Source organism: Mesoplodon mirus, assembly GCF_964341445.2.
Source record: "Mesoplodon mirus genome assembly, chromosome: 18".
NCBI classification, from domain to species: Eukaryota; Metazoa; Chordata; class Mammalia; order Artiodactyla; family Ziphiidae; genus Mesoplodon; species Mesoplodon mirus.
The window spans coordinates 7,327,185-7,343,675 of NC_138994.1; the positions used below are offsets into that span (position 1 = coordinate 7,327,185).

The 16,491-nt window shown below is 43.3% G+C and overlaps 1 protein-coding gene across 6 annotated transcripts in view; it reads right to left on the minus strand.

The window, feature by feature from the left end:
* Window positions 1–594: 594 nt before the first annotated feature.
* Window positions 595–16,491, minus strand: part of GPATCH8 (G-patch domain containing 8) — a 104,419-nt gene continuing 88,522 nt past the window's right edge. For all 6 annotated transcript variants that reach the window (XM_082605075.1, XM_082605076.1, XM_082605072.1 and 3 more), the window contains 2 exons: window positions 10,802–10,932; window positions 595–6,650 (listed from right to left, as the gene is read on the minus strand). In XM_082605075.1, coding sequence (XP_082461201.1) covers window positions 2,753–6,650; window positions 10,802–10,932 — 4,029 coding nt within the window. In that variant the 3' untranslated portion in view covers window positions 595–2,752. The remainder of the gene's footprint in view (window positions 6,651–10,801; window positions 10,933–16,491) is intronic.

The window sequence follows — 16,491 nt, forward strand, 5'->3', positions numbered from 1 at the left end:
ACATTTAGTGAGCACCTATTTGCCATACATTCTACTACACACAGATTGTACATCTAAAATGAGCAAAAGGATAGAAATAGAAGAGAATCTGGGGGACTTCCCTGGTGGTCCAGTGGTTATGACTCCTCGCTGCCACTGCAGGGGGCACGGGTTCAATCCTCGGTCCGGGAACTAAGACTCCGCGTGCCGCTCAGCAAGGCAAAAAAAAAAAAAAAAAGAATCTGGGGAAGGGTGGAAAGGAGGTGCACATTCCAAGACACCTACATAAGACTGAGAGAAACTTAACCATTACTTCCTCCCACAGCATAAGCTTTCCCCTCTACTTGGGCAGGCTGAGCTTTGAGAAGCACAGTCTAAACATATGGTTCATAAGAATCTATGATCACTTCAAACAAGATGTTATTTGTAAACCGTAACTCCCTCCATCCCTTCCCCGCTTGAGTGGATGGGGCAGCAATCACGACAGACTCTAAGTTTCCACAAATCATTGGTTTATTAGAAAGTTCCTTTCCCTAATTTTACAGCATATATATCTCTATCATATGTGATAAAGTTAAATACAATCTGTTATGCTTGTAAGTAAGGATAGGTTACTTCTTTTTTTTTTTTTCTTTTTTAGTTTTAAAATCACTATTCTGTAAATTAAAGGAAACTGCCTCCAGGAAGGCAGAGAGGCAGCCAGAGTATGGCTCAATCTACAAGCTAATGGGAAGCAGCACAAAAATGTTAATACTGTATTATTTAAATATTTACATGGGCTGAAAGCAAAGAAAAATGAGTCCCTTCACTTCAAACAGATGATTTCATTTTCCAGTGCTAGTTATCAAAAAAGCGATGCTTCTGAATCAGATGAGGAGCACTGAACAGGCAGAAGGCTCAGTCAAGAGTCTTGTTTGCCCAGCACTTGCTTGTCATAAACTCAAAGCCTTTCTCTTTTGGAAATTGAAGAAGAAAGGCAGAACAGAGCCCTGGCCCACCTAAGAAGGGCTTGTTTTTCCTGTCAGGTGACCATCCAACCAATTCTAGCCACAGGAATAGGTAGGGATATGCCAAGCAGGGAAGTACTAACTACACCAAAGAAGATGAGACCTAAAATATAAACACCTTTGGGTCAGTGTATTAACTAGGTCTGAGAGCCGGGTGAAACACAAGAAGAGGAGGAAGAGGAATTGAGGTGGTACTTTCCCTGGTAAGTGTCATGGGAGAAAAGAAAAAAGGTATCTTTACTGCTTAAACTAAGCTGGGTAGAAGGCATGGAAACTATGAAGCAAAACAATCTGCAGAATCTATAAATGTGCTCACCTCCCAGTAAGTGGAGGAGGAAAAACTGTCCCAACTCTATCATCCTCCAGTCTACTTCTACTTCAGTTTCTAGCCATCCCAAAAGGCACATTAAAAAATTTTGTCAGAGGGGGCTAAGTACTAGGAAGGCAAATGGACTGCCTGGGACAGGCACCCCTGAAACCCAGGAATCCCCCAGGACAATCATACTGAATCTCACTGCTTCCAGAGAATAAAGCTCTTGAATCTCTCTCCTCCTCTGTGGGGTACACCTGTTTCTCTGTATAAAACAGCAAAGCAAGTAAGGGAGACTCTGTCGTAACTGAGTATCCCTCTGGCACCCCCAGCTGACTGCTGCCCATTAGTTCAAAAATTCTAGTGCTGGGGGCACCACTTACTGCAAATTTTGTCTCTGCAAAGAATGTTAAACAATGTTCCTCTTTCTGTTTTAACAATTTTATAGTTCATAATTTCAAAAAATACATGAGCTTGATAAAATATACATGCTTAGTCATTTTTGCATCTAGCAGAAAACAAATACTTTATTTTTTTGTTTTCATTTTATAACCTTTAAAGTTTCTTAATTCAACTAGGGCAAACATATTTACACAAAGCCACCAGAACAAGGATCACTTAAAGAGCTGGATGTAAAAAATATTATTGCAGTATACTACAAATATGGAACCTTTTTTATATGAGCTACAAAAAGCAGCATTTACGTTTATAGAGTTCAGTGCAATTTTTTACATTAAAAAATCCTATAAATTAAGAAGGAAACATCAACATGACAGAAGAAAATACACCCTTCAGACACAGGAGCTCCTCTCTGGGGAAGCACATGGGTGACTCTCTGTTCCGTATAGCTTCTATTCATGATAGGATCTTCTTTTCTGGGATATGCAGATGTCTCTTCTGGGATGAGGGACACGAGGACAACAGTGCCAAATGTGTGGCTGTTTGTGTGGGAAGTGGATCGAATGACAGCCTGAGTGGCACCTGGTTCCAGGTCAGACTCCCTTTCCACTTCACCCGGGATAAATAAGGTCACCAAGGTCAAAGACACTGATAAGGCAGGACCAGATGGAAAACCCGCCAGCCAGAGAGGAAGAAAATGTTTTAAAATTTATAGACAAGTGCAGAGGATAGAAAATAGAGAGAGGAGGGGAGTATCTAAACTCAACGGTTTGGAAATGTTGCCAAAGAGGGGTGGGTAGCACTTACTGGTGTTCCCAAGCTTAGAAACACAGGAGAGGGAGGGACAAACAGAAAGGGGAAAAGGGAAGAAAATCCCTGATAGTAAACCCAAAGCAAACCTCAAATCTAAAACCACCCCTGCAAGCCAAAACTCAATTCTTTGGCTGTCAGACACTGCCCATTCCAGCTTCTACTTGCTGGTATTAATGGCTCAACACCCCAAGGGAAGATTTATGGGTCACCTTCCCTGGCCCTACCTGGGCTCCTATCCCCCAACTCATGTTCCATGGCTGGGGGGGTGCTGCAGGTCCTGACCTGAGAAGATGGGGTGAAGTAGTGGGTGAAGGTGGAGGGCGGTGGCAGCTGCTGCAGCAGGCCGGGGGGCAAGGAGGGTAGGGTAGAGGGCAGCATGTGGAACAGGGTGGAAGGTAAAGGGCCCAGGATGGATGGCTGAGGCGGGAATGATATGGATGGGATGGCTAGCTAGAAAGGTGGCAGGATGGCCAGGGATGATTGAGTGAGTGAGGTGGGACAAGGAAATGGGGGTCAGGTGGGGCTGGGGAATGTGATGTACTTGGGCAAGGGGCTGGGGATGAGGGTGGGGGTGAATGCCAATGGCAGCAGCAGCTGCTGCGGCATGATGTTGTAGGATGGCATGCTGAACAGTTGTGATGGAGGTGGCAGAGGCTGTGGCCGGCTGCTGAATGTGGATGGGCTGCAAGGCTGGCGTGGCTGGGGCTAGGGCAGCTGAGGCGGGAAAGGCCTTTACTTGCTTGGCCAGAAGCTGCTGCTGGATGTGTTGCTGTGCGGCCTGCTGGAGCTTGCTGTACTTCTCCATCTCCTCGGGAGTGAAGGTGATGGGCTGGCTTTCCAGTGGGGCTAGGGAAGCATCCTCAACCCCATCAGCTGACTCAATACTAGGCTCCCCACTGGGAGGTGCATAACTGGGGAAGTGCTCAAGGTCTGACGCTATAGGCAGCAAGCTGGATTCCACAGGGCCTGGCTGACTGCCACTATCCAGGGACTCGAGGGTGTCCCCATCACTGGGGTCAGGGAGGTAGTTATGGGAGATGGATGGGTCCCCAGGATAGCAGTCAGAGTGCACTGGGGTGCCTAACGGAGCCACAGGGTGATCAGCAGTAGCTTCTTCAGACTTTGGCTCTTCTGGGGGTGGGTCTGATAAGGGGCCAGCTGTTTCCTCTGAGGAGAACTGATGTCCAAATGGGGCATCACTATTCCCTGGAGGCCCTTCTTCTGTCTCTGACTGCTCTTGCTCTTCCCCCCTTTCTAAGCCAGACTCTTCACATTTCTTGGTGTTGGGCTTGCGGGTAGCTGGGAGCTTCCCTATCAGTGGAAGGACAGGCTTATTGCCAAGAGAAGGGGGGAGCTTGGGCCCAAAATAACCTTGTGGAGGGTCCTTGAGCTTGAGCCCGGCTTTATTAGGGGTGGCCAGCACCTCCTCACTCACACTGGGTTTCCTCTCCACTTTCCTTGACTGGATCTTCTCCAGGAGCAGTTTGGCAGTGACAGAGTTCTTGTCTTCAGGGCTGCAGTCACCTTCTGACCCTCTTCCTGGGCCAGTGTTGCTGTTCTGGGAGGGTGGGCCTATCCCTTTACCATCATCTCCTCTGCCATCTTCTTTCTTCTTCTCCCCGGAACCTTCTCCCCGGCCTGATCGGAAATAGTGGGGAGACTGGGAGCGGTAGATTTTAGAGCGAATGAAGTCTCGACGACCAGAACGCCTCTCCTCAGGGCTCTCGTGGCCCCACGATCCCTTCCTGGAGCCTGATCTCTGAGAAGGGCTCCGGGTGCTGCAGCTGCGGTCCCGGCTATAGCTCCGACTCCGCTGCCAGCTGTGGGCTGTGGTGCTGCGGCTTCTCCGTTTGCTCCGGCTGCGACTACAACTGCTGCTGCGGCTGCGGCCCCTGGATCTTGAGCGCTCCCTAGTGTGACTCCGAGATCGGCTTCGGGACTGGCTGCAACTGAGGCTATAGTCGTCATCAGAAGATGAATATTTGTGCCGCTTGGACCGGTGCTTGGAACTGGTATAGTCTGAGTCATCAGAGTCGTGGGAGCGCTTGGAGTGCCTTCGTGATCGGTCACTATAATCACTATAGCTGTCATCAGAGTAACTGCGTTGTCTACTATAGCAGCTCTGGTCTGAAGAAGCATCTGAGCTACTTGAGTAAGAACGCCGGGAGGAACGGCGAGAGGAATGGTGCCGGCCAGAGCGTGAGCGGCTACGGGAATGCTCACTGCCCGACTCTTCTTCCTCCTCTTCCTCCTCCTCCTCCTCACTGTACTGGGATGGAGACTTCTGGTGCAGCCGGCGTGATGAAGCATCATCACTATCCTCATCTCCACTGCTGGGTCGACTTCGATGGCTAGATCGGCTGCTCCGTTTGCTGCTGGCTCTCTGCTGGCAGGATGAAGCTGGAGGTTCACCTCTGTGTTTCCTCCCACCATGATCTTGGGAGCTGCCGCTGCCTCCACCTTCATCCTTCCTGCCACTGCTCCCTTCTTCAGCTGGAATGGATCTCCGCTGGGAATCATCTTGGGCTCGCCGCCGTCTTCTTGGTGGTGCAGGGCTACCACTACCAGGGGGTTCTGGTTTGGGCCCCCGTTCAGAATCTGCTGGGGCTGATGACTTATTCTTCTTTCGTTTTCGCTTCTTGCGCTTCTTAGACTTCTCCCCAGACTCTGCCTTAGAGCTTTTCTCTTCTGGGTCAGGCTTGTGTTTCCGTTTGTGTTTGCTGGATTTTTTATGTTTCTTCTTCTTTTTGTGTCGGTGGGACTTCCCAGATCGTTCTTTCTTGCTAGGAAGGCTTCTCCCTGTGTCTTCTGTCTCTGACCCATGGCTACCCCCAGGCTCCTGCTTATTCAGGCTGCTACAGGCAGACCCTGAAGCAGGTGCATCTATTCTGCCTCCTGAAGAATGTTCTACATTCTCTCCCTCCTCTTTGCTTTTATTTGGCTCACTAGGATCAAGGCTTTGGAGATGGTCCTTTGAGGAGCCTCCTATATCCTTTGGTTTTTCTGTCCCTTTAGTTCTGGCATCTTTGTTCCTTGAAAGCTTGAAGTCAAAGTACAAAGGATTACAACTGTAAGAAATGGAGGGTTCTGCCTTCGTGAAAATTAATAGTTCTGATGGCCACTGGAGGGCAGTGCTTTCATCTTTGCTTAAAACTGGAAAGAAGGGACCAGTAGGATGTTTGGGTCCCTCCTGGCTTTCTTTCCCTGCTGGAGTGGCCTGAGCGATTTCTTTAGGAGGATTAGACTCACACATTTGGATCTCTGAATCCTTCTGACTCTCTAAACTATGCTCACTTACATCCCCTCCTGAGGCCTTCTTTGTCTCAGCTTTGCTTTCAGGCTCTGAGGGCTCAGCCACACTGCTTTCCATCTGCTGTTCAGAGACTTCACCAACTGTCTTTTCTGCTCCTTGGCTTGCTGCCACCTTGATGCAGCCTTTAGGCTTGGGAGAACTACTTTTTTTGCTGTCTAGGGCATTCTTTGGGTGTGTACTATTATCACCTTCCATTTGTTCACTGGCTCTCATAAAGAGTAGGAAAGGAAAATTAGGTTTTACTTTGCAGTGTGCTGGGGGGATGTAGTGGTAATACTCTGGCTCTGTAGCCCCAGCTCCTTCTTCTCGCTTCATTCTTTTTAACTTAGATAATGTTGAGGCAAGGGACCCTCCATCCTGAGGGTCTTCATCCTCTTTTTTACCATCGAGATTACTGCTACCATCGGAGTCTCCCACCTTCTGCAGTCCTTGGTCTGTACCCTTCTCATCAGCTTTTGTTCCATCTTCAGAGGTCCCTTCTTCTGCATGGTCCTTGAAAACTGATGCTATTGATTCGAGTTTGACAGGAGCCTTCTTGGCAAAGGAAAATGACACTCCCAATTTTTGCAATGGGGTCCCCAGATTATTCTTAATGCCAAAGCTGACGCCTTGAGAGGCTAGCCCAGGAGACTGTGCCAGTCCAGTGGTATTAGTGATTTGTACTGCAGTGAAAGGGCCTCCTTTATCTGTGGAGAATTCAGATCCCAGGCCACAAGTGGCAGTGGCACTTGTGCCACTGTTTGTCGCTGATTCTTCTTTGTCATCATCTCCACCTTCTTCATCTACAGCCACTGTGGTTGGTCTGAACATGGGACCACTTCCAGGTGCACTACACAATGGTTTAGAAAAATGAAAAACAAAAAAAAGAGGTTTAGGGAACATTTCATACTTTTTTTTTTTTTTGGCCTCCCCACGCAGCATGTAGGATCTTAGTTCCCCAACCAGGGATCAAATCTGCACCCACTGCAGAGGAAGCATGGAGTCTTAACCACTGGACCACCAGGGAAGTCCCTCATACTTCTTATATGATACTAATCCCTATGCTTCACCATTCATCACAGGCAGATCTTAAAGACACTGAGTGGTGGTCATTCCCCAGCCCTGTGCTAACAAAAGGAACTTCCTCAGTGAGGTTAGACAAAGTCTCACACTGCTAATCTACCAAGCGACATTCGCAAGGATAGCCAGTTACTGCTGTTTCTTCCTTAGCTGTCTAAAATATAAAAACTGAGGTTTACCTCTCAATTCAAATACACTATCATTACCGTCTGGTACAGCCCACCTGTCCTGTATCCATTCTCAATTCTTACTGTATCATCCTACCCATTAGTACGTTATCAAACATATGGCTGAACAACTATTCACAAAGGGTGCACAGTTCACCCTTGAATACAGGTTTGCAGGTTTAAACTGCGAGGGTCCATTTATGCACAGATTTTTTTTCAATAAATACATATCACACAATCTGCGGTTGGTTGAATCCATGGATGTGGAAGTACGGAGGGTTGACTACAAAGTTATACACAGATTTTTGACTGTGTGGATGTGTGAATGTGTGTGGGGGCTGGGGGTCATTGGCACCCCTAACCTCCACGTTGTTCAAGGATCAACTGTATTTCATACAGCTAAAAAACAAAGCAAAACAAAACAAAACAAACCCCTCAATTTCTTCTGTGCTTTCAAATTTCAATTTTTAAAAACGTGCCTAGGGCTTCCCTGGTGGTGCAGTGGTTGAGAGTCCGCCTGCCGATGCAGGGGACACGGGTTCGTGCGCCGGTCTGGGAAGATCCCACATGCCGCAGAGCGGCTAGGCCCGTGACCCATGGGCGCTGAGCCTGTGCGTCCAGAGCCTGTGCTCCGCAACAGGAGAGGCCACAACAGTGAGAGGCCCGTGTACCGCAAACAAACAAACAAACAACAACAACAAAAATGTGCCTATTCCCTGAGTTGAACACAGTCAGAAACCTCCACTGTGCTACACTATGATGGTTTGTGGTTAGGTTAGTATGTCTGTTATAGAAACTAAGAGCCTATGCCTATCTCCTGGCACCATGCCCAAGCATTAGCTTTGGTTTTGTGATACTTTCTGGGCATTCCATACAATGATCATAATTCTACCAAGGACCTTCTCAGCTTTGAAAACAGGAGCACGAAGGAACCTCAAAGCCAGTGTTTTAAACTCCTGTCACGTCTGAAATTTTTACAGTGTGTGGATTATACAGCTATCTCTCAAGCCAAACTCAAGAACTGAAGAGAATTATTTGGATGAAGTCTTTTTAATCTAAACCCTAGCTACTAGCTGCCCTAAACTCAGGGACCAAATATATTTGGATAATATGGTATCCCCTTTGCTATCTGAACTCTTGTTATTGCAGGATGGAACCCACAAGATTTGGGTAGCAAGAGATACTCTCAGTGTCACAAAACCTATCCCATGGCAAAGAAACCCTCAAATTGAATTTAAAAAAATTTATTTTGACCTTTTGCTTAGTCTTTGCCACGCTACTTCAATAACACTGTGGGGTCATGCATTACTCCTAGGACAATGAAAGACCTGATGATGGGTCAAAGCCTTCTTTTATTCTCCCAAGAGATTACTTGGTCATCTTTTAACTGTTTATTTCTAAAACAGAACTAATGCTGCACAGCGCGGCCAAAAATAAATAAATAAATAATAAAACATTCACTACTGAAGACAAACACGTATTAGAATATGTCCCAGGGCTTCCCTGGTGGTGCAGTGGTTAAGAATCCACCTGCCAATGCAGGGGACATGGTTCGAGCAGCCCTGGTCCGGGAAGATCCCACATGCTGCGGAACAACTAAGCCCGTGCGCCACAACTACTGAGCCTGCACTCTAGAGCCTGCAAGCCACAACTACTGAGCCCTCGCACCACAGCTACTGAAGCCCGCGTGCCTAGAGCCCATGCTCTGCAACAAGAGAAGCCACTGCAGTGAGAAGCCCGCACACCGAATGAAGAGTAGCCCCCACTCGCCGCAACTAGAGAAAGCCCACGCGCAGCAATGAAGACCCAATGCAGCCAAAAATAAAATAAATTTATAATAAACAAATAAAAATAAAATAAAATATGTCCAGAACTAGAAAGTCGTCTGGTATATATTTTTTTAATATTTTATTGTTTAAATAAATAAATTTATTTATTTATTTTTGGCTGCATTGGGTCTTCATTGCAGTGCAAGGGCTTTCCTCTGGTTGCGGCGAGGGGGGGCTACTCTTCGTTGTGGTGCGCAGGCTTCTCACTGCGGTGGCTTCTCTTGTTGCGGAGCACAGGCTCTAGGTGGGCGGGCTTCAGTAGTTGTGGTTCATGGGCTCTAGAGCGCAGGCTCAGTAGTTGTGGCACATGGGCTTCAGTAGTTGTGGCACACGGGCTTCGTTGCTCCACGGCTTGTGGGATCCTCCTGGACCAGGGCTCGAACCCGTGTCCCCTGCATTGGCAGGAGGATTCTAAACCACTGTGCCACCAGGGAAGTCTGAGGTAGTATATATATTTTTAAGGAGGTACCCTTGCTAGAAGTCCAAGAGGAATGTGTTTATTACATAAAGAGCTGCCAAAGAAGGAATCAGAACCAGTTTAATAGGCATTTTAACTCAACATTAGAGCTCATGGGTTAATTCTGTTTTAAAACTTACACTATATGTGTTCTTTCCCTTCCTCCTTCCTCCAAAACACAAGAGAATTAAATAAGTAAAAGGATCCAGAGACAAAAATCCAGAAAGTCTATGATCTTGGAAACTCTGGCCCCAACTTGGCTGTAAAGTTTTAAAAGCCACAATCACAGTTTCCCCTTCCACTGTAACCAGTTCCTCCTTTGTTACTGGCCAGCCATTAAAAACAAACATAGGGACGTAAGTCCTTCGGATTGAGGCACATACCTCATGAATTCTCAGATGCTCAAAGACTGGGTCCCCAAAGTCTAGTCGCTTGGAAATTCAGCCCTAGGTGGGATAAATTCCACCTAAGGCTAAACACCAGCCCCAAATTTATCATCAAGAACCATGAAGGAACATTAAAACCAACACTCAAGAAGGCAGGAATCTGCAGAGAAATAAATGGATAGAATTTCCTAGGTTTTAATGTTTAGTACTAACTCTACTCTATAGTACTTAAAAGGCAGTTACAACACTTGAATCTGTGCCCCAGTAGAATATTGTGATGTATATGCTTTTCTACATAAGAATAATACTGGAGGGCTTCCCTGGTGGCGCAGTGGTTGAGAGTCCGCCTGCCGATGCAGGGGACACGGGTTCGTGCCCCGATCCCGGAAGATCCCACATGCTGCGGAGCGGCTGGGCCCGCGAGCCATGGCCGCGGAGCCTGTGTGTCCGGAGCCTGTGCTCCGCAACGGGAGAGGCCACAGCAGTGAGAGGCCCGCGTACAGCAAAAAAAAAAAAAAAAAAAAAAAGAATAATACTGGAGGGGAATTCCCTGGTCTAGTGGTTAAGATTTGGCGCTTTGACTGCCGTGGCCCAGGGTTCAATCCCTGGTCAGGGAACTGACATCCCACAAGCCGTGCAGGGCAGTCAAAAAAAAAAAAAAAAAGAAAAGAAAAAAAAAGTTGGAGAATGGGAATAATAATTGTTGCATAATTTACTGATTTACTGACCATCTTCTACGTGCTAGGAACTCTTTTATAAGCACTTTGATCTAACAACTTAATGACTTCTCACAACAACTACAAGAAATAACTTGTTATCATTTCATCTTACAGATAAGGAAACTGAGGCAAAGAGCTCAGATAACTAAGGTCACAAAGATCATAGGATACGGCCTCAGGAGTGCATATTCTTAATCAATATGTTCTACTCCAAGTATAGATATGCTTTTAGTTTGAAAGAAGGATCTATTAAAAACTGAAGGATATGTCAATTATACCTCAATTTTTAAAAAAAGGATTATAATTCTTAAATCTTAAGGATTATAATTATTGGTAGAATCCTCGGAGAGAAAATGTCCTCACCATTCAGCTTGTTTTCTTTGCTCTGCCAACTCGTGGAGCCGCCGTAGGGCTTTCTCTTGCTTCTTCTCATCTTTGCGGGATCTTGAAGAGACATTTCGAGCAAACTCTCTCTGCTTGAGATCTTTCAATCTCTGGGTAACAAAAGAAAGGAACAGGGAGTGGGTGATTTAGAATAACTTGGGGATCCTGAAAGCAAGGCTTTCAGAATATTTACCCATAATCAATGGTTATAGCGCTAGTGTAGAATACACTGTTATCCTCTCTTATGGTAATTGAAAACACAATGGCTGATTACTTTGGGTAAAGCACTTGGAGTATCTGCATTCATAATTAGGACAGCATACCATTTGCTTTATTGGGCAAAATTAAATAATTTCAGAAGCAACGAGCAACATTAGGAGAAAAGAACACTAGGAGAAAAGAAAAGGGACTATTTAATCACCTGCTCTTCCAGGATGCAAAACTAGACAAATAGAACATGAGTTAAATTGTAATAACACAAGCCAAAGAGAACAGAAAGGGGTTAAGCTAGTATAGAAAATTACCCAGGTGTAAGATCTTAAAAAGCAATGTACAGCTTACATGGGGAGGTTATCTGAATCATTCAGACTAATAGAAAGCATACTTTTATTTCACCGTAAAAAGGTGCTATTCTTTTCATCATGAACCGTTTTCTTGCTAACTAATCAAACCAACCATCTTCCAATGCTTGCATGTTCAGAGCTCACCAGTCTGACCACTTTCATCTGGTCAGTCTGCTGAAATTAGAGACTAATATGTGTGGCTTTTCATTCCTTCATGGCCCTGAGAGGAACATCCAGGGAATGAGATGGGAGAGTAGAGACAAGTCAAAGTATTACTTAAAATCCTGATAAAAGAATGGGTCTTTTATTCTCAGAAGCTATTATATATAATTTTCCTTAAAACAAAACAAAAACAACAATGTTATGACACACTGATGACAGACTCCAGACATATCTATCTGCAATGAAGACATAACTAAAATTATTTTCAACATACTAGATAATATAAAAGCAAACAAACCAAAACACATATATTAACCTATGCCTTTACAATAGCATTGGGAAAAGGAATCTGACCCAACATAAAGTGGACATTGCTTTGTTTGAAAGGCATGATGTTCAACAGACAGAGGAATTTTCTTATCTAATATTTATGAAATGTGTTTTGAATCTTTTTGAATTGGGAGGGGAAAAGGGTAGAAAGACACACACAAAAAAAGATACACAGCTAAAGACACTAGTAGAAAAACTCACTCTTGTGATCTGGGCTCCCAAATTAGAAGGATTTGCTTTCAATACATCAGCTGAAAATGTCACATCACAAAGAGAAAGAAAAGTAAAAAATAAAACAAGAATGGAAGAGAAAAAAAAAATAAAGCAAGCATTACTACACAAGCTCTCTTAGTGAATGTGCAAACTATTATACTGAACAATCAGGGATAAAGCCATCAACTCTAAAATGGTTGGGGAGAAGGGAAGCACCTATACAAAACATGTATGTGTACATACACACAGAATGACACAGTAATAATCCCTTCTAGATAAATGGAACCATCTCCATTCCTTTAGGAAAAATGGTTACAGAACTTTAGGAAAGACCACTGTGGTCTAAAAGCAGTTAGTCTTATTTTCATTTACCTTTATTTTGGGGGCGTTCAAGTAACCAAGAGATGGCAAAATTGTTTTACTGAGGCTGGCTGCTCAGAATTAAGATTTTTATAAAAATCACTTCAAGATGGAGGAGCAACTATTTTAAATAAATATGAACTCCAATTTCCTCCTTCCAAGGAGAATGGGGCAGAGAGGAAGAGCCTATCAGGACTATTGTATGATTATTTTAGGCCACAAACCTAGTTTTTTCCTGCCCCAAACACTTAACAGGCTCTCTAGCCAAGATTTAAATAGAATATGTTCTTCTCATTTCTGCTGTCTTTTCTCTAGCCACCTCATAAGCCTGGAAAATCTCTCCATGCCCAGTCATTCCCTTCCCTCTTATACTTTTAGGAGTTATTCCCCAAACTACAGGACACTGCCTAAAAGAATGAGCATTTTATCAAAGTCTGGAGTCTCCAAGCTAAGTCAATGATTTCCAATCATTCAGCAGCCACCTGGTACAAACTTGAAGTTGAAGGGATAGAACTATTTCCACATCAGCCTGAAGACACCCTATCTCAAATTCCCACCACAATATAATTAAAGGTAGGGAGGGAAGAAAATGGGATGATGTCAATAAAACAAGTTCAAATCGTGGTCCTATATAGGGTGTAGCAAACACTCCTGTATCACCTTTACAAACTTTATAGTTAAGACTGAGGTCTTAAAAATAGAATTGGGAACCCTAGAATTCTAACCCAAACCTTAAAGACAGGGCTTGGCAACTCTCCCAAACCCAAAATGTATATTTGGGGTCTCTCTCAGATAAGGGTGTTCTGATGATAAAAATGGATTCTTAACTCCAAGTCTCTCTTTTCTTCTCAGGGTCAAACTAAATTCCCCTCACAAAGTCTCTACTGATCCCTCACATAAGATAGGATTTTTCTTCTTTGTGAACTGTCTTATTAATAACACTTTGTTATAGCAGTGATCTAGCAATCATCATATTTAGCCTGACTATACTTATTCCTGTCTTTCAGAAGGGCAGTTTGTGTAAAATTTCAGAGTGAGAAAGACTTGGGTTCAAATCCATTAATTACTGGCCAAGTGGTTTCACCTCTCTGAGCTGCAATTTCCTCATTAGAAAAACAGGGCTATCTAGCAATAGATTTACGAGACTAAGTGTCAAAATAAATACAAGTAAAGCATTTAGTATGTCCAAACTGTTCAATACTGCCCCTTCCCTTTTATTTGGGGCAGGGACTATGGCTTATCTTTATAATCAACCCTTACAGCGCCAAGGCTACAGAACTCATCTGGTAAATGGCTGGTGAATAATTTGGCTTAAACACTGGATCCTTGATTTTTGACAAGTCCTCGTTACCACCTGTAGGAAAGTTTGATATGAAATATTTTCATGTATCAATATTTACTAGGGACATATTCAAGCTAAATAATGTTTTTCCTAGTTATTACTCTCATACAGTAAGGAAGTCTCTCTTTTTTTTTTTTTTTTGGGCCACGCTGCGTGGCATTCAGGATCTTAGTTCCCCAACCAGGGACTGAACCCAGGCACTGGTAGTGAAAACATCAAGTCCTAGCCACTGGATCATGAGGGAATTCCCGGAAGTCTCATTCCTTAGAGAACCAAAAAGCCTAAAAATTTAAACCCCTTACTCCTGAACAGAATTGGGCCAATGGCAAAAAAGATACTGACCAGAAAATTCTCAATTTCCCATCTCAAAAGTAATTTTCATAAAGGTACAAGGCCCTCAATTCAGAATCAGATTTTCCAGTTGCCTATTTTATTCCAAAAGGCTACCAAGCTTGGCTCATATGCCACTGAACACCCGTATGAAATTCTCTCTGTGTGTGACCTGTACTTTTTACTTTCCACTTAAATTCTGAAGAGGAACTCAACTTTAGATAGCTTTTTCAAGGCAAGAATAGAGGAGCAACATAACTGACTGTCAGAGAAGAGACAGAGTTCAAGTAAGGAGACCAAAAAGTACAGATGAGTCAGCAATCCAAAAACTACTTTCAAAGGCTGAGCAAATTCCATACTGTACACACAAATTCAAGTTAGACTCCAAACTAGCACACAGTCTAATCTGAATGGATCTAATTAATCATTTAAGGTGACTCCAAAGCTACTATGTCCTTATCTCTGAAAATTATAAAGTATGCTTTCTGAAGAGTTACTAATAAATTTGCTTATTTATTAATATAAATTTAAGCCACATAACACATTTTTAGCTGAAAAATATTTGATTCAAGGGAAAGGAGACCAAACCCCATTCATAATGAAAGGGTTTGAAGATCTTGTTTTCCTGAAAAAACGAATAGCATATTTCCAAAAAAGTATACATTTGTGGCAGAGAACATAATTTCTCACTGATTTGCACTCACATGGTAGCTGGGGTTTCTATTAAATTTCCCAGACGACCAGTAGAGCGAAGAACTTAACAAATAACCCAGCACTTGAAATACCCATCCACAGTTGGGCTAAAGACCACTTCAAATGTAAATGACATTCTAGTTCTTAAAACCAGCTAAACAGCACTGTGTTGGCAGAAAAATGTCTACTCCAGACACAAAATCCTGCTCCACTACCCATCTGCAAACAAATTAAACCAGAGAAAGGAGAATCTGGTAAATCTTACCAGGTTTTCAGTGCAGGTGATATATTTGTCCACATTATCAATAATGTGGAGTGTCAAGAGCAAGAAGTGGCACTGTGTTTGAGCTGGGAATGAATGAGACCGTTTTCCCTATCAACGAAAGATAACAAGGATCTCAGTCTAATAAAATACTTTTATATCTTTTGATGCTACTCTCCTCTCTTGAATCACAATAAAATTTGATGTTAGAAGCTTATATTTGATTGAGTATACTTTACTAGGAATAAATCTATTATCTTTCTCAAGTATTTTAAATCTATTATTGCAATTTAAAGAATAAAAACATTGTTTCCATGTGAAGGGAATTTCAGGCACCAGAAAATAGGCAGAGGGTATTTTCTATTGCCACTAAAAATCCTATGTTCTAATATTTACTCAATTCTAAAGAGAAACCTAATTCTGTCTCTTCAGGGTCAGATTATCTGTGATTTGTTTTTCTCACCAGATAGCAATCTCACTCTCCCAGAGATTGTTCTCAGTTTTCCTTTACAACTAACCCTGCAATGCACACACCATTGTCTATGGCACAAAAGAGATGTTCAATAAACATTTATCAAACTGGTTTCAGTTTTAAAATCAGTTATTGGGAAAGGGGTTCCATACATACTTTTATGTATTATTTGTTGGTTACGAACAGACATGGAAAATGGTGACCAAAGAAGCAGTGGTTGCTTGCAACTCAATCTGTTTTTCTGCCTGAACATGATCCAGCCCTTTCTGAACTCAACTACTCCCTTTCCATTATGTCAACAACCCCACATAACCCAAAATCCACAGCCTCTTCTTCCCACTGTTTCCTGCCTCTCTCCAATGACATAACGTTAATGAGGAATTCCTTTCCCCTCCAAAACTGGAGTAGTCATGCTGTAGTTGCTTGGCCAGGTTACCCACTTCAAGTCTCAGTGTTTGATGCCTCTGGATGAGACCAGCCAGAACATCGCCATGTGATGAGGGAGGGAAAAGACCAGTAGAGAACACAGAAAGCCTCAGCGTTAAACTACTCACAGAAAAAAGATTATAGTTGAAAGGTTAAGGAAATCCAAGTTACTGGGCATTGAGGTGTAAATTCTTCTTTTAGCACATGCATATCAGTAAGTGATGAAAATCCGTTTTATTCAGTAACAGAGAAAACCAAATGTTTGGTAACAGAGAAAACTAAACACTAATGATGATTATAGATACTGAAAAAAATCAGAGGGGAAAAAGAGAAGTATACATTCTTTTGGCTAGGTAACAGTAGTTCTAACAGTCATTTATGGCCATACCATTTGTGCCCAATTACTCTGAAACACAATGACTTAATATCATTTGGTTAATATCAAATTAATGTCATAAAATCACTCTTATATTTGCTTTAGGTTCAGAAATACAGCAAAAAGCCTTAAAAGTATGT